The sequence below is a fragment of the Cetorhinus maximus genome, chromosome 6 (assembly GCF_964194155.1).
Source record: "Cetorhinus maximus chromosome 6, sCetMax3.hap1.1, whole genome shotgun sequence".
NCBI lineage: Eukaryota > Metazoa > Chordata > Chondrichthyes > Lamniformes > Cetorhinidae > Cetorhinus > Cetorhinus maximus.
This window is the reverse complement of record NC_135884.1, coordinates 134,206,404-134,224,928: the sequence shown is the minus strand read 5'-3', so window position 1 is coordinate 134,224,928 and position 18,525 is coordinate 134,206,404. Positions and strand designations below refer to the sequence as shown.

The following is an 18,525-nucleotide window of genomic DNA, read 5'->3' as shown; positions in this document are numbered from 1 at the left end:
TCGATGGTTCTGTAATTTTGCAACTTGAATGATTAAGAATTCAAGACAATTTTACAAAGAGTTGTAATTGGTCTAGTAGATCGCAACTCATGCAGTTGTGCATTGTATTTTGTAGCACTATGATTCTGTATTTAGCATGCAATACAAGGGGATGATGAGTATTATTCTGTGTTATTAAAGGGCAACAGCAGAGGACAGTCTGGAGAGTTCCTATTTTAAAGAAAAACCATTACGTAAGTAATTTCAGAAATATTTTGCAATGATTTGGATTTCTCATTGTTTTATTATGTACAGAAATACAAACAATTCTGAATGTATCAATTCTTTTTGAACAATATAGAAATCACAATTTGGGGCTCAAATACAATTTTATTTTACCCAATAGAAGTTGATTCTAGCAACATTTTGATCTTATGATATAAATTACATCGTAATAAAATGTATAAATCGAAACATTTCCAGCACTGTTTAAAAGTAAATTGCCTTCTTGTTGCCTGGCTACTTTGTATCAGAGTTGTACATACTTCTGTATTTTATAATTATCAATACACCTTAGAGTTGTGATTTATTTAAGTGTCATTGCCTTCTGCAACAGTTTCATTTATTTTGGTACCTAAGACTTTAAACTCTATTCCACATTAAAAAAGCAGTTTGAAACTTGCAATCATTTCTGTGAAATGAGTGTGTATGTACGCCATAGGACTAACACTTGACCTCCAGTGCATGATACTGAGGTACATGTCAGCTACCCACCACGTTCTCCTGTCCACTTTGAACAGTAGAAAACGCCACATTCGGACCTTATACTTTTGATTACCTTGTATTAAAAATGCAATGAGAAGCATGGAACTGGAAAACCCATTCCTCCAACACAATCCTTTTCAGTCTCAAAGGCAGATTTCTTCTCAATTGTCAGACAATCAGAATATTAGTTTCTACCACGCAAGTAGATATGGTATAAATAAGAGTTTCTTGATTGGCTGCTGAGTCATTTCCTCTCAATGCCTGGCTGCAACAAAAATCATTAAGATTGTCTAATGGATATTCCGGTTTGCCTGCCTTAACATTTCAAAGGTATGAGCTTTTCAAACAAGTGTTCTCTTTGAGCAGGTAGTAGCACCAACACAATAGCTGACTGCCTTCTCACAAAACTATTGGGCCAGATTTTACTGTAGCAGGGCAATTAATGGCATCTGCCGCTGCACCTTTTGGCTCAAGATATTTTGCCCACTAAGTTGCTGAACGTGCAAGCTGGTAACTGCAGCAAAGAAAAACAGGGCATCTGGAACCTGAGCAAATTGGGCAAGAAACTATGGGCGGGATTTTCTGCACCCGCCCGCCGCCACAAGTCAATGGACTTCTGGCTGGGACGCAGCCTTGCCCGCGGCGGGTCCCACCTGTGACAGGGCCGGAAAATCCTGGCCTATATGTGTCAACAGGACAACCAACTCTGTATATGCCTAATCAAAGTGAAGAATTGTTACTAAGGCACACAAAGTCCGAACCAGGAGCTGTCGGTTAGAATAGTTAATCCAAATCATGTACAGAAAGCAAAATGAAGAAATTGTGAAAGACATGAAAGATTTATACATTTTTTTAAGAGTCTCTAATAGTGATTAAAATCGAAAGGAATTAAGTTAATTACTGCCAAAGAGCCTCAAAAAATTAAAGATTTATCATGTATTAAAATATTACTTACAAAGGACTGGATAAATCCTAACATTTACTGGCATATTTAATGGGGATCTATCGTGTAATTACAGCAACTTCACACCCTTCTATGTATTTCAATGCTGAGTCTTTCAACGAGAGACTGGTATAGTGAAGCTTCTGGAGGAAGAGGGCAACTTGGACAGAAGCTTCCCAATAGCCTTGCCATTATTTGTAATGCAACAACGATGACCAGATTTTCTAGGGTCCAAAACTGGGACACATTGACTAGCACTTGCTAATATTGAGTTTCACATTAAGGGAATATGAAAGTCTGTGTGATAGTACTACACTGGAGTGAAGCACAGAGCTGTTTCTTCCTGGTCCCCTCATTGAGCGAGTTTACCTGGAGCTGCAGCACCTGCTGCATATCCTCTGTCATTGGTGAGTTCATGGCTGCTAAGAGACTTTGTGGCCCAGATAAATCTCTCAAGCTCCTGGAGCGCAAGACCAGCTGGGGGGTGTCTCCTTGGAATCAGCCATCAATCGTCCCAGGGTGTCCCCCAAGTCCTGTTGTATCTTCTCGGTTTACATTCCAGTTGCAGTAGTATTTTGCCATCACCTTGTTTCCATTGGTATAGTTTAAAAGTTGTCCAAAAAGGGAAAAGCTGAAAACTGGGACATTTGAATGATTGAGGAAATTGTCACGATACTGGGATTGTCCAGGCAAAACCAGGACTTCTGGTCACCTTAAATATGGACCATTGCAAAATTAGTATGCCACCCTGTAATGCATTTTCAATTCTAAATGTAATAAAGGTGTTGAACTCAAACTGTAAGATCGACTGCTGTTCAGGATAAACTTATCCAATTTGTATGAAGGAAAAAAATGATTTTATTGCAATTTGAAATGGGAAGTAATTTATCATAAAATAGATCAAAAACTCTTTTTCTAAAGCGTGTGAACCAGAGCTGATGCCTACCTTCCCCCATCATCGTAACAAGCGAGCTGCTTCTAGTGTGGATAATCAACAAAAACGTCTAAAGGTGTGATACAATGAATTTGCTTAAGGACATCTCAGGTACAGGACTGATTATTATCTTTTACATGTGGTGGATGTATCTTTTGTAAAGCCTCATGTATTCTATCCCCACTGCAGTGTGTATAGAAAACAAATTTCAGGATTGTAAGTAATACTGCAAAGTTACATATGCTGCAGCCACAAATGTGGTGAATGGGTGTTTTTCTTCTGAGGGAATTGGACACATCTCTTATCATTTGGTTCAATATTTCAATATCCTTATTTTTCCCTCTAACTCAATTGTATTTACCAATCAGAACCTCATTGTTCAAAAGCATTCAAATAAATTGCTTGATTAATTGTACTGTTAAGTATTAACCATCAGAAAATATATACATCCCAAACTGCAGTTGTCAAAAGAAAGGTCATCTCAGTTCTATAGTATGCACAAGTTGAATTTGTCCTTGCTTCTGATCTAGATGGTAAAGAAACCTGCATTGAATTATTCTGTTTATTAAGAAAATGAAAAATCTTGGCTGGGTTTTCGTTTACTGTAATTTTGCTATTCTTAATCCACATTTTAAATTTTATGTCAACTTCTGTGCAGATCTTTTTCGTGCATGTTATAGATGGTGTAATTTTAAAAAATAACGTGCACAATTAAAAGTTTGAATTTTCTAACTTAGGCTATGAGAGCATTGCAACATTCGAATAAGAAATCCACTATATTCTGTGATCACAGCCTAATATGGAAAACTAGGTAAATTGTCAAAATATTGTAACTTTTTTTTCCAGCTACCTGTTATGCATTGAGAGACAAAGAAGAGTGTGTTCTTCCTAATGTGCTCTATCCCATGCCGTATGGGTTTGAAGTGGGCGTTACAATAAACATACCTAGCACAAGACAACACTCTGGCTGAAACAATGCTCAGGATTGGCAGTGATCTAAGGGGAAAAATTTATTGAATTAATCAAACTGATATGATTGTGTCCAATGACAGAATGGTACAAAACAAAAATAAAACATCAGACTTCTTAAAATACTTTAAAATGGTCACTGTCATATAGAGCCACATTTGCCTGACAAAATCAAGGAACAGTCTGTGAAACTGAACAATTTGCTAACATTCATTTGCAACACTATACTGTCTTCTGGTGTGGGTCCTTTTTGGAGTTCTCTTTCTCTTTTGTCAAAACATTTTTGTGCTGTTTTGACTTTGTTCAAACAAGATCATTGTTACATTAGTTAATTTATTGAGTCAATAGCTTAAATATTGAGATTGTATGTTATGCCATAGATATTGTGTATATATAATGCCATGGTAAGATCCATAATAAATAAGCTATATGCTGACAGAAATATATTGAAGTCTTTTTATTCTACAAAATCAACTTCATCTACTGATTCCTGTAATTTTTTTGAACTCAGACTTAAAAATATGCACCATAATCATAATTTAAGATCTACATCAGTATCAAAATCTGAACTTACTGGAACCTATTCTGTTTGGTGTTTATTAGTATTAACACATTACCTGCTGTAGATATCTCAGATCCAGTCTTATGCCAAAAACCCAATAAAGTAATTGTTCTCAACAATCCTAAATAGTGTATTTCTGCTCTTAAATTCAAGACACTGCGCCAAACCATGAGATACTAGGACAAGTGATCAAAAACTTGATCAAAGAGGTATTAAAGCCTTAGGAAGGAGCATGGAGATGTTTAGGGCTGGAAATTCCAGAGCTTTGGCCCGAGACAGCTGAAGGTATGGCTGCAAATGGTGGAGTGAGTGAGTCAGGGTTGCACGAGATTGAACAGAGTTCTTGGAGAATTGTAGGGCTGAAAGTGATAGATACAGGGAAGGGCAAGACCATGGTGGGATTTGAATACAAGGAAAATTTTAAATTTGCTATGTTGCTTGAGCAGGAGACAGGAGCATTGGTCAGGCAGCATGGGTGAATAAGAGTTGGTGGGAGTTACAATACGGACAGCAGAGTTTACAAAGGGTGTGGATAATGGTAGGCCAGCCAGGAGAGCATTAGAATAATTGAGGCTGGAGGTTAGAAAATAGTTTTAACAGCAGATGGGCTCTGGCTCTTCAAAAGACTTAATTATTGCTTTCTTCACTGTTTAAGTGGCTTATTAGATTTACTCCCAAAATGGTCTGGAACATTTTTCAATTTGAACATCTTCCCATCTTTTAGGTGATGTACACTTTAAGATGCATGACTACTCCAGATCAGAAATGATATTGAGAGTTTGAAGGTTAGGAGCCAAATACAACTCGGGAATTTGAAAATCTGCACCAGGCAAATTGGGAGAGAAATAATTGGGTGATTTAGAACTGTTATTTTAGTTACCATGTAACAGACTGCCAAAATATTCAAAAACCACTGCCAAAAACAATGCAGAGATTTTTTTTTGAACATTTAAAATTCTGGAGTTTATCCTCAATTGAAGTTAGGCACTTTTTACAGAAATAATCTGTTCTGCCTTAACTTTATAACAGTTATCTTAAACTGTTTTAAAATAATTCATCTGCAGAATTGAAGTTTTTGCCCAATGGTAATAATTTTCAACTCCAAAATCAAACTTGTACTTACCACAAAAAATATTTTTCCCTATTCTCATACTTTGCTTTCTTGTACGTACAATATAAAAGAGTGTTGCACTCCATCTGCAGTCAACATTATCTGTGTTTACATTTGGAATTAAGATTTCAAAGTAGAAACCAGAGCTGTAAGTATTGATTTTATTATTTTCCAAGCAACAGATTCAAGATTTTCTATTCAAGTGTTAACTTTAAAAACAAGTTGTGTAAAATTGAAAGTTGTGTGCATGACCTTAAACATTGATCAAGAATTTTGCTCAGCTTCCAACATATCAAAGTGACAGCAACACTGTGCATGTTTCGAAACTAGAACATTTGATCTGCATTTAACATAATCCTTGGTTACCAAACTGTTCGTAACCAAGTCACAAGCAGAAACATGTCAATACATATGTAAGCAAAAATAGTGTTAAATATTTACATTAATAGCTTTTACAAAAAGAGCCACAATTTTACCAACCCAAGGCATACAGTTTGTAAATGTCTCAATGTTCATTTAAACTATTGAATATCAAACTAGTAGTGATGGGTTTTAGTATCAGGATTTAAATTTTTAAAATTTTACCGCCACATATCTTACACAACAAAAAATTTTTATAACCACACTGCCAACACACGTGTGCGCCACATTTACAACGAAACGTTGCAGATAAATCTCTACAAACCCCACACTTTGGAGCTGTTTTTAATATGTCTGCATATGATTGTTGCTTTAAGTCACTCTGAGAAGCTTCAGCATTTTGCAGACATGTCGAATTTTCGGGATCAAAAAATCTAAGGGAATGACCGTTGCACTGTTTCATAGCTTCACATAAAATGGTGTGCACTGTGTGACACGTTTCACAACAGAAGTGAGCAGATTCACCATTAGCAAGGCAGCAATGCTGTTTGTAGTTTTTAGCACCAGTGTCTTCCAACAATACCATTTTCATATCTCCATCTATATGTGAATTACTAATATCATAGTTAAACTCACATCTGTCTTTAGCCCGATCTTGGGAGTCCTCAAATTTACTGTCCTGGTGGGTCAATAAATGAACACAATTCGTACTAGGGATTCCAGTAATGTGTTTGCTATAAGCATCATCCTTGTATTGGTGACCAGGAGGAGACCTCAATCTCCATGGTGATGAATGGATTGCATTTCCATCATATTCTCTCTGTGAAGGGCAGCCAGCTTGATTCCTTTCGCTATAAATCACTTTTAAATCCACGTCTAAATTTTCTCCGCTAGAAACGGTTTTTTTGAGTTGGCTTCCTCTCTGGCTTCTATCAGCAGGAGGAAGGCACTTTCTGAGTTTAGTTACACAAGTGTCAATGCTTTCCATCAATTTCCTTTCTCGAAGCAACTCATCAACCGAAATGTTGTAGTTCTCCAGCTTTCCTACTATTTCCAACAAGATTTCACATTCAATTCTTGTAACAAAGAATTCAAATGCCAGCCTGATCAATTCTAAAGAATGTGGTGGATCTTTAATTTCTAGTTGGAGGTTATCCTTCAGTTTATAACCCATTTTCTTAAAAATTCTTACCAGGTCTTCATTACAGATTGCAGGTTTCAGATAGTGCACGTAAGCTCCTGAAAATGTCTAAGAAGAAGATTAAGATACTTATTTTTGGAGAAGAAAGAAATAGTATTCTCTAGAATAGAACCCCAATTGAAAGGCAGCCCCACCCCTTACCCCAGTGCATACTGGAAATTAATGAATAATGAAGAGTATCCAGATATTGGGTTAGCACATATGATGTGTTTATAATCAAAAGCATGAGAATGAAGAGGAGCACAATGCAATTAATAATTTTAAATTTTTGTTCAACATGTTTCACATTTTTCAATCTCAATATGTCACAACATATTCTGTGCAAGACAACATAAATGGCAAAGTAACTATGAATGTTTAGTAAAGAACTTACTTTTATTGTTTTGAACTCATTTCTCCATGGGTACTGAAAGAGGTTGAGGGCAGCCAACTCCAATAATTCAAAAGCCCCAATCAGCAACTTTAACGTACTTGTGTAATTCACTGAGTTGTACAGAGACTTGGAAATGGTTTCAACCAGTTCATCCCTTAGGAAGATGACTAATTCTGCAGCACTTTTTATTAACTGCAGTTTGACTAGTGTTTTTAATTCTTTATCATGGCAGATTCCATTGTGTCCTGAACGACCATCTTCATTAAACATTTTATATTGTTCATAAATACTTCTAAATCCAGTGCTCATTCTGAAAGATAGAAATCCAATACCATTTAATCTATTAGGATAGAATTTAGATCAATAGATTAATTTACATTGATCATTTCCATATAGTACTGAAAGATAAATATGTCTGAAACAAGGCAAATGCCAAGGTTAACCAACAGGAAGATAGAAAAGCATTAGTAAAATCTTCAGAATGCACCGTTAATGTGAACACCTTAATTTTCCTCTTATTTACAAAAGCAGAGGCACAACATGCATTTGCAGACTTTATTTAGTACAAAGGCAGATGTCAAATTTAGTCTTTTTCTATTAGCTCCCCCTTAATCTAGCTACAAAACAATTCATGGTTTTGTTGGTGCACACCAATAAACGACAAATATCAGCTTCAAGCGCCTGTTTAATTGTTTCAGTACTATTGCATAACATCTATTATATGTGTTACATCTCGTCTTATAAAGTATGTTATTTTTTTCATTAACTAACTGAAAAGGTTAGCATTTTCAACTCTTTACAGGAACTTTCTTGATTAACTCTACATGATGGCCTGTTGAATGAGCATGCAGAATTCTACCTTCTACCACCCCAAACAAGAGCAGGCAATATGACTTTATTTTGTTACTCAATGCTCTGCAAGTGCTTTGGCACTTTAGCAATACAGCTTTAAGGATGAACCAGTTCCCTAGCGTTATCTCCAAGTAGGTGTGCCAGACTAATACATATGGCTGGTGACTTAATGACAAGTGCTGGCAGTATGATGCTGGGCATGTGATTTCATCATGCCCTTTTCCATTTAGCACTTAAAATATGAAAAACTGCCACTGAGGTGGTTTCTTGGCAGGCCCAAGCAATATGTGCCATATGGCACTGTATTTACTTCCAAGTTAGGTGCTGCAGCACACTGTGACAAAATGACCACTGGCACTTTACAAAGCTCATCTTTGAAGATCATCCTATTATACATAATTCTTAGAGAGTAAGTCAATTTCTCTGTTATATTGATAACAATGACTGATATATGTACAAAAACAAGAGTAGGAATAAATCATGTTGCTCCTCACGCCTGCTGTGCCATTCCATAAGATCATGTCTGATCTTCAACCTAAGCTCCACTTTCCCACCCAATCACCATATCTCATGCTTCCCATAGAGTCTAAGCGTCTATTAACCTTAACCTTTGTCATGCCCAGTACAGACATGCCATATGATCTGTCAGTCAATGCATGAAAAAAAGGGACACAAACAAGCTGTTAAGATGGCTGCCCCAAATCATGTGACTTTTGGCATTTGTACTACAGACAGTATCAAGTCTCTGGTGAATACCTAATGAAATGTGAATATAGGTGAGGATACCTCACACCCATCTGTGGAGTCACACATCTTGTTGTTTAAGGATGGGCCAACACCTAAAGACTATGGAGTTTCCAGATTGCCTGTCTCCACGTTCTGTGCTGGACAAAAGGGAAGATCAAAACTCAATGGCCACTATCAACTTCCCATTATATCACGATGGCCTCCCCCATCCAAACCAGATAGGGTGGGCCTCAGAAGTGTTAACCCAGCAGTCAAGTGATTGAAGCAAGAAATATGGCAACTTGGTGGGAAACAGGAGTCTAGGTTGAACTATTTTCAGAGACTGCACCTTTAATACCCCAGGACCCAGCAGATCCATCAGTCATCAGCCAGTCTGAAACCAGACTCAAAACAAGTTGCAAATCATCAAGCAGCCAAAGCACTTGCAAAATTTGCCTGAGAACCAACCTCCTGGATATTTGACTACAAGAATCCTCAGACTGCTGTGAACTTGGCTTTCAAGACCCTCGCTTCAACTTTAAATCCTTAAATCCATTCAATAAACCAAAGGCCTGCCCCTTGGGAGACCCAGAGATTGTAAATCAGAGACAGAATTAACTGTAATCTGTAAACGTACACCATTTTTATCTGTATCCAATCTTTTCGTGTGCGCATGAAACTGATCAAGAGACCCTGCGTTTATTCGGGCTAAGTGTGCGAGACTAAATAAACTTTATTTTAAACTCACAAAAGCTTGCTGCTGAATAATTTCATTGGAATACACACTCCAAGGGCAAGAAAAGATACACCTCTTTCCATACAAAACATACTGATAATGGACAGTAAAACAGCCCATACATTCTGTCCGTGACACTTGAATATACTCAATGAGAGCATTCAAAGTCCTCTGAAAAAGATTTACAACCATTTGAAGTAATTTCTCATCTTTCGAATTAGACATTAAACCAAGGCCCCACCTACCTACTTGGGTTGATGTAAAACATTCCATAGCACAATTTTGAAGAAGAGTGGGGGAGTCATCCCCTGTGTCTTGACCAATATTCATTCCTCAACCAATACTACATAAGATTATACTATCATTATCACAATGCTGTTTGTGGGAGTTTGCTGAGCACAAATTACCTGCTGCATCTACTACGTTACAACAGTGACTACACTTCGAAAAATATTTCATTGGAAGTAAAGCGCTTCGAGACATCCAGTGGTCATGAAAAGCACTATATAAATGCAAATCTTCCTTTTTCCTCAATGGCCAGAAAATTTTTGAATCCCACTTTCCATTGCCACTATCTCTCGACACAACAACACAAAAGTAAGTATGTGATTGAATTAAGGAGCCAAGACACCATTCCGCAAATAAAATATAGAACCAATAAACTACAAGACAGCCCAATACCCTATTTTATAAAACTCATAAATAGTAAAAAATAATTGAGAATTTATTCACTCCGCCTGACAACAGATGATCCATGGACTTGAATCTAGCAGTAGACCCTTCATTTTTATTCTGTAAATTAAGGAGACCTGCGTTTTGCAACATATTTGTATACTCAAAACGTTCATAATTGTGCAATCCTAATATTTTATCCTGTATTTTTATTTTAATTATTGTGTATAACCATGTTACAAATTGATTGTTTTATTTCTATCGTCATCACAATTTGGCAACTACGGCCATCATGTTTTTTCACAAAACTAATCATCTATTATCTATGTATCTCATTTCTTAATGGCCAACCCCTTATCCTGAGACCGTGCCTCCTAGTTCTAGACTCTTCAGCCAGAGGAAACATCTACTCAGCCTTCTATCCTGTCAAGTTCTCTCATTCTAAACTCCAGAGAGTATAGGGCTATTCTACTCAATCTCTCCTAATGGGACAACCCTCTCATCTGTTATTATCTCCGTAGAAACCTATAACTTTTTTTAAAAAAAAGCGATTCACACTTTTTAGCAGAAAGAATGATACATCAAGTTTTCACAGTTTAAAACTTTTACTGTATTAAAAGACGTACCATTGACTAAACACTATTTTCTTTTGTCAGCACTTATATTTTAAACTGTAGAAATAAAACAGTTCACAGTTGCTCCCAGCATTCCATGGGTTGTTTCTTTTTTACTTTACCAGTCGGGTGACTTCTAATTTCAGAACTCTCTCCCTCTGTAAGGGTTATACTGTAGATTTCTTCCTTTAACTTCAAGCTAGGTAAATCTTCCGCCTCTTAACTCCAGCCTCTTAACTCCTCGCAAGCTCAGTGTTCAATCTGAGCGTGAGCTCCCAGCCACTTTCTGAGTGGTGAACAACAGAGTCAGTATATTCTCTGCTTCAGGTACAGGCCCTGGTTGATTCCATCTCCTGTTCTCTACCTCACAGTTGACTGCAGACCACACAAGTCAAAACTGCAACTGCTTGCTGTCTTTGATAGTTTTGACTTTTAGGGATGCCTGTAACCTCATCTCAAAATGGCTTCCTCTATCTCCTTCCCAAGGCAACAGGAAGCACATTAACATCACGACAGGCCAGTGAGTCTCACGTCAGTAGTAGGGAAACTATTGGAGAAAGTTCTGAAGGAGAGTATCTATCTCCACTTGGAGAGGCAAGTTTTGATCAGGGATAGTCAGCATGGCTTTGTCAGAGGGAGGTCATGCCTAACAAATTTGATTGAATTTTTTGAGGAGGTGACCAGGTGTGTAGATGAGGGTAGCGCAGTTGATGTAGTTTATATGGATTTCAGCAAAGCCTTTGACAGGGTCCCACATGGGAGACTTATAAAGAAGGCAAATACACATGGGATACAGGGTAATTTGATAAGGTGGATTCAAAATTGACTTAGTTGCAGGAGGCAGAGGGTGATGACAGAAGGATGCTTTAGTGACTGGAAGCCAGTGTCCCGTGGCATACCACAGGGATCTGTGCTCGGTCCCCTATTATTTTTCATTTATATAAATGACATAGATGACTATGTGGGGGGTAGGATTAATAAGTTTGCGGATGACACAAAGATTGGCCGGGTGGTTAACAGTGAGGTTGAGTGTCTTGGGCTACAGGAAGATATAGATGGGATGGTCAAATGGGCAGATAAGTGGCAGATGGAATTTAACCCTGAAAAGTGTGAGGTGATACACTTTGGAAGGAGTAATTTGACAAGTATTCAATGAACGGCATGGCACTAGGAAGTTCTGAGGAACAAAGGGACCTTGGCGTGTATGTCCATAGATCTCTGAAGGCGGAGGGGCACTTTAGTGGGGTGGTGAAAAAGGCATATGGGACACTTGCCTTTATCAATCGAGGCACAGATTACAAAAGTAAGGAGGTCATGTTGGAGTTGTATAGAACCTTGGTGAGGCCACAGCTGGAGTACTGTGTGCAGTTCTGGTCGCCACATTATAGGAACGATGTGTTTGCACTAGAGTGGATGCAGAGGAGATTCACCAGGATGTTGCCTGGGATGAAACATTTAAGTTATGAAGAGAGGTTGGATAGACTTGGGTTGTTTTCGTTGGAGCAGAGAAGACTGAGGGGCGACCTGATCAAGGTGTACAAGATTATGAGGGGCATGGGCAGGGAGCAACTGTTCCCCTTAGTTAAAGGATCAGTCACAAGGGGGCATAAGTTCAAGGTGAGGGGCAGGAGGTTTAGGGGGGATGTGAGGAAAAACTTTTTTTTAAACCCAGAGGGTGGTGACAGTCTGGAATGCACTGCCTGGGAGGGTGGTGGAGACAGGTTGCCTCACATCCTTTAAAAAGTACCTGGATGAGCACTAGGCATGTCATAACATTCAAGGCTATGGGCCAAGTGCTGGTAAATGGGATTAGGTAGGTAGGTCAGGTGTTTCTCACGTGTCGGTGCAGACTTGATGGGCCGAAGGGTCTCTTCTGCACTGTGATTCTGTGAACTTAGACACAAAGTTAATCAGTTATTTTTGATCCCAACTTCCTTTCATCTTACAAATAAAGGGATATTTACAACTTAATATTTATAACACCTTTCTGGGATTTCAGGAAACTTAGGCTCTACTCCTTGTAAACTTGAAAACCGCTGTCATTGTGCCCAAGCGTAAATACCTTGCACCTCCCTCTCAAAAAAACAATTTTAGCCTAGGTCCCTAACAATTAAACAACCCAGGCTTACTGTCAGGCAGACTCCAGGACAAGTCACATGACCCTCTTCATTTACCCTACATGTAAAGCTATAGTCCCAAGTTATAACAATCTAAAAAACTTAATTATACCATATCCCAGGAATCAATCCACTGCACCTTTGTTGCACCCCCTAAGGAAAGGATACCCTTTCTTAGACATGGGGTCAAAACTGTAAAGAGTATTCCAGGTATGATCTCAGCAAAACTCCTTACAGTTGCAGCAAGACAACTTTGCTCTCATATTCCAATCTCCTTGCAATAAAGGCTACATACAATTTGCCTTCCTAATCATTTGCTGTACCTGCATGTTAATGTTATGTTTCATGTACAAGGGCACCAAAACCCTCTAAACACCAACATTTACTCGTCTTGTGCCTTTAAAAAAAGTATTTTTGTTCTTCCTACCAAAATGAATTCCCTCATTTCCCCACATTAAACTCCATCTGCTACCATCTTGCCCACTCGCTAAACTTGTTCATATTCCTTCGGACACACTGTGTCCTCCTCATAGTTTACTTTCCCATTTAACTTTGTATCATCAGAAAACTTGGATGCGTTACATATTTACCATCTCTGCCATTTTCTTATTCTCTATTATAATTCCTCCCCAATCAACCTCTAAGGGATCCATGTTTACTTTCATTACTCATTTCCTTCTTACAAACTTTTAGAAGTTCTTAAATCAAAAAAAAGAATTCCTTGTACCCTCTTATATTTCTTGTGTTGTTCTTCTATGCCTGCCCCCCATTCTACTTTCTGGTCATCTTTTGCTTGGTCCTAAAATTTTCCCAATCCTCAGGCTTAATACTTTCCTTGGCATCATAAACCTTTCCTTTTAATCTCTAATATGTCATGAAATCAATTTTGTTTTGGTCCCTGTGTGTTTTGTGAGCTAGCACCTGTGGGGATTATAACATTCAGGGTACAGGATGTTCCAATAGTTATTACATTTGATCCTGCCTAGTAACAAGGGCAGGACCCTCTAAGCCACTTGGCCCGTCATGTCTTCACGAGCTGAATAAATGAGCAACCCAGCCTATCCCACTTTCCAGCATTTGGTCCATAGTCCTGCAGGTTACGGCACTTCAGGTGCACATCCAGGCACCTTTTAAATGATATTTTCTGCCTCTACCACCCTTTCAGGTAGTGAGTTCCAGATGCCCACCACCCTCCATGTGAAAAAATGTTTCCTCATCTCCCCACTAATCCTTCGAGCAGCCACTTTAAATCTATGCCCTCTAGTCACTGACCACTGCCAAAGTAATTAGGCCCTTGCCATCCATTCTCTCCAGGCCCCTCAAAATTTTGTACATCTCAATCAAATCTCCCCTCAGCCTCCTCTGTTCCAAGGAGAACAATCCCAGCCTATCCAATCTTTCCTCAAAGCTGCAATTTTCCAGTCCTGGCAACATCCCTATAAGTCTCTTTTGTACCCTCTCTAATGCAATTACATCCTTTTTGTAATGAGGTGACCAGAACTGCAGAGTACTCAAGTTGTAGCCTAACTAACAATTTGTATAATTCCAGCATAACCTCCCTGTTCTTATATTCTATACCTCAGCTAATAAATGAAAGGATTCCATATGCCTTCTTAACCAGCTTATTGACCTGTCCTACTACCTTCAGGGGTCTGAGGACATTCACTCAAAGGCCCCACACTTCAACTACACCTCCATATCCTCCCATTTATTGTGTATTCTTTTGCCTTGTTTGACCTCCCCAAATGCATCACCTCACACTTTTCTGGGTTGACTTCCATTTGCTGCTTTTCTTCCCACCTCACCAATCCATTGATATCTTCCTGCAGCCCACAGCTATCCTCCTCACTTATCAATAAAGAGGCCAATTTTTGTGTTGTCTGCAAACCTCTTGATCATTCCCCCCACAATTGTGTCCAAATCATTAATATGTACAACAAAAAGCAGGGGACCTAATCCTGAGCATTGCAAAACCCCACTGGAAACAGCCTTTCAGTCACAAAAACACCAGTCAACAATTACCCTTTGTTTCCTGCCACTGGGCCAATTTTGTATTCATGTACCTCATGTTGATTCTGAATATTAGAGTATAAGATAGATATTGTAAATGGTTTTACTTTTCTGACTGTGGAGTAAAGTTTTTTTTTGTTTGTTCAAAAATCACGGAATCTTGTGGCTTTATTCTAGCAAATAACCTGGGATCTCAAGCTTTGTCTACTTTAAACAAAAAGTTACTGGTCCCTAACTGAATCATACCAAAGAATTGGGAGTCTGGTCCAGGATCATGAATACTATTTTTAAACTCTTTAGTTAGCCACAGACTGGTCACTTTATGAAATTTCTGTTTCTCAACTATTCATATATATACTCATTGAAAATTATGAAATATTTCTTTAAATGTTTACCATTAGTTATCTACCATCTTATATTTTAATTTTATTTCCCAAACTCCCTTAGGCAACTCGGCTTTAAATTTAATGATCTAGTTTCAGACTTAAGTACATCTCTCACACTTAATTCTATCATATTATGCTCACTCTTCGCTACAAGATTTTATTTAAATTCATTCATGGGGTGAGAGTATCGCTGGCTAGCCCAGTATTTATTGCCCATCCCTAATTGCCCTTGAGAAGGTGGTGTTGAGCTGCCTTCTTGAACCACTGCGGACACATGGTGTAGGTACACCCACAGTGCTGTTAGGAAGGGAGTTCCAGGATTCTGATCCAGCGATAGTGAAGGAACAGCGATATATTTCCAAGTCAGGATGGTGAGTGGCTTGGAAGGAAACTTCCAGGTAGTGGTGTTCCCATCTGGCAGCTGGCTTTGTCCTTCTCGATGGTAGCAGTCGTGAGTTTGGAGGGTACTGTCTAAGGAAACTTGGTGAATTCCTGCAGTGCATCTTGTAGATGGTACACACTGATGCTACTGTGCGTCAGTGGTGGAAGGAGTGAATGTTTGTGGATGTGGTGCCCATCAAGCGGGCTACTTGGTCCTGGATGGTGTCAAGCTTCTGGAGTGTTGTGGGAGCTGCACTCATCCAGGCAAGTGGAGAGTATTCCATCACACTCCTGCCTTGTACCTTGTAGATGGTGGACAGGCTTTGGGGAGTCAGGAGGCAAGTTACTCACCACAGGATTCCTGGCCTCTGACCTGCTCTTGTAATCACAGTATTTATATGGGAAGTCCAGATCAGTTTCTGGTCAATGGTAACCCCCAGGATGTTAAAAGTGGGGGATTCTGCGATGGTAATGCCATTAAATGTCAAAGGTTAGATTTTCTCTTGTTGGAAATGGTCATTGCCTGGCACTTGTGTGGCATGAACATTACTTGCCACTCATCAGCCCAAGCCTGGATATTATCCAGGTCTTGCTCTATTTGGATACCGACTGCTTCAGTATCTGAGGAGCCATGAATGGTGCAATCTGTTTTAGCTTAAAGCCCTATCCACAACAGCCCTTATTATCTGGTTCAACAGGATAATGATCCAAGCATGGTTTAAGAGGAGCTTGTCTCAGTGCATCAATACCTTCGTACCAGAGTACCGGTGCAAGTGCCCAATGAATCAAAACCCCATCTCCCACATCACTCTGAGCCATGCATTCAACATACTGATCTGTTTTACCCTCCACAAGTTGTATGTGTCTCAGGTAGCAAGTGATCATTACGTTTGAGGTTTTGTTTCTTCAGTCATTACATAAATTATTAATTTAATACTGCCTTAATTTACAAAAAGAATTAAAATTGTTGCTTTAAATTTGTTGTGCTCTTTATACCGGCCTTTCATGGGCAAAATTTTTTGCAAACTTCTGCACAAATATCAAAAATATGAAAATGCTCATATCTGCATGCTCCATTACATTCCTGTCCAAAACAAATAGGCAGATACATTTCTGGTGGGAACCAGGCAGAAGTTCTGGCCACCCAATCTTCTGTTCTCCACTTTCGGATTTGGAAACAAAAGCTAACCCCTTTTCGGATGGCAATTCTGTAAACATACAGAAAAACTACTTTTGGCTAGTTTGATGCAAGCACATTTGAAATACAATAACTACTTTTCAAAGTTTTAAAACGCAGCATTTTTCTTTAACTTTCATCAATTTCCTAAATAGCGCTATGGTTTCCAATGCCCTTGACAGACTGATTTTCCAGAGTAAAACATTTGAAATGCCAGTGTCAGGTCAGGTAAATTCGTTTTTTAAAGAAGTGCTATTTTTGAAAAGGAAATGCTTCACATAAATTGCTATGGACCAAGTCATTTTTTAAAAAAACTATACTGACCACTAAACTAGAAAAAAAAAATCATGATGTTGCTTCCCAAGAATATTTAGTATAATGATACAATTATGTCATTGCTTTTGTGCCAATTAAAGTGATTTTTGCAGTGCACCAACAAGGGACAGATTAACTCCAAAATCAAGTCCCGTGCGACTACTGAACTGTGGCTCTCAAACTGTTTTGGTTAAAGGACCCATTTTGAAATGGATCAGTAACCACAGACCTGAGCGTTGAGACTAGTTTCCAACAATGCGAAACCCTTGTCCCCGTCTCTGTGCCATGGCCGAGGGAACATGTTCACGGGTAAGAAAATGTGGGTTACCCAAGGCATTTTCTTAGCTCTTTCCGGGGGGGGGGGGAAACAATACTATAGCAACAAACTTGCTTCACGCTAGGTGGAAACTAACAGAATGGTTTGCCAACTCCATGCCAAGACACCCATGTAGAAGAGCTCTTCTGTGCTGTGGGCGGAGGCAATTCTGCAGCCGGAAGCAACACAAAGTGGCCCAAGTTTCACTTTGCAGTGTCTCGTTACTGCTCTCAGACAACTGCCGGGTAAATGCTCTTTATGTAGGGGTAATAGGGTGAGGTTACATGGCCTTAATTCCAGTCTCACTCTGCTGTGAACCTCGGCACGGGTTTTACAAACCAACCCTCACAGGTTAATGGGAACCATCCCCGGACCTGGTTAGAAAAGGTCAGGAGAGCGAAGCAGAAAAAGAGAGAGAGAACTCCCCTGCCCCCAGCGATGCAGCTGATCTCATTCCAGTTCAAATCTGCCAAAAAATCCCCCCCTCCCCACCACTTCCTGATTTTTAAAAATTTCCCTTTTAGAAACTCGGGCGAATTTTAAGCAATAGCTGAACCGAGGAGCAATGTCAACCAATTCAAACATTCTCTAAATACATATTTGGAAAATTTGGTATCGATCAGAACTTTCTGCCCAATTTGCTGAGTGGCCGGACTCACCTGCAAATCGCCGCTGAAATGTTTGATCTCCGGGGTGAGACCGCAAAACAACAATTTTACTTTCCAGCCAGCGCAATGCGTACACCAGCAGAGAGAGAGAGACGGCTGAAATTCTCACTTCCCGTCAGCATGTGATGTGAAACAGACAAGTCCGACCTCCAGACACTGACTGGTGGAAGGGAATGATTGACATTCAGCTCTGTCCTTGCTGGAAGCGCTCTTTGGTTGAATGCTGTCATACTGCTCGGCGTCACTGATCAGCAGTGACTGCCAAAATCATTTGGTCCACGACTCTTCAAGCATTTTCATTTATGTGTGTAGTCCTTTTAAAAAGTGAGATTGTAGTTAACAACCCACCCACGCAGAT

General features: G+C 39.2%; 2 protein-coding genes across 3 annotated transcripts in view; one reads left to right on the top strand and one right to left on the bottom strand.

Annotated features, from left to right (window-relative positions):
* The window catches only part of cdk10 (cyclin dependent kinase 10), a 53,213-nt gene extending 48,935 nt beyond the window's left edge, over positions 1–4,278 (top strand). For both annotated transcript variants that reach the window (XM_078544551.1, XM_078544550.1), the window contains exons 12-14: positions 181–233; positions 2,609–2,732; positions 3,468–4,278. In XM_078544551.1, coding sequence (XP_078400677.1) covers positions 181–233; positions 2,609–2,703 — 148 coding nt within the window. In that variant the 3' untranslated portion in view covers positions 2,704–2,732; positions 3,468–4,278. The remainder of the gene's footprint in view (positions 1–180; positions 234–2,608; positions 2,733–3,467) is intronic.
* A 1,132-nt stretch (positions 4,279–5,410) lies between these two features.
* spata2l (spermatogenesis associated 2-like) lies at positions 5,411–18,282 on the bottom strand. Its single transcript, XM_078544549.1, has 3 exons — positions 18,159–18,282; positions 7,198–7,507; positions 5,411–6,872 (listed from the first exon to the last, which is right to left on the bottom strand). Exons 2-3 carry the CDS (start codon positions 7,504–7,506, stop codon positions 5,829–5,831), a joined length of 1,353 nt encoding a protein of 450 aa, XP_078400675.1. The 5' UTR covers position 7,507; positions 18,159–18,282; the 3' UTR covers positions 5,411–5,828.
* Positions 18,283–18,525: the final 243 nt, after the last annotated feature.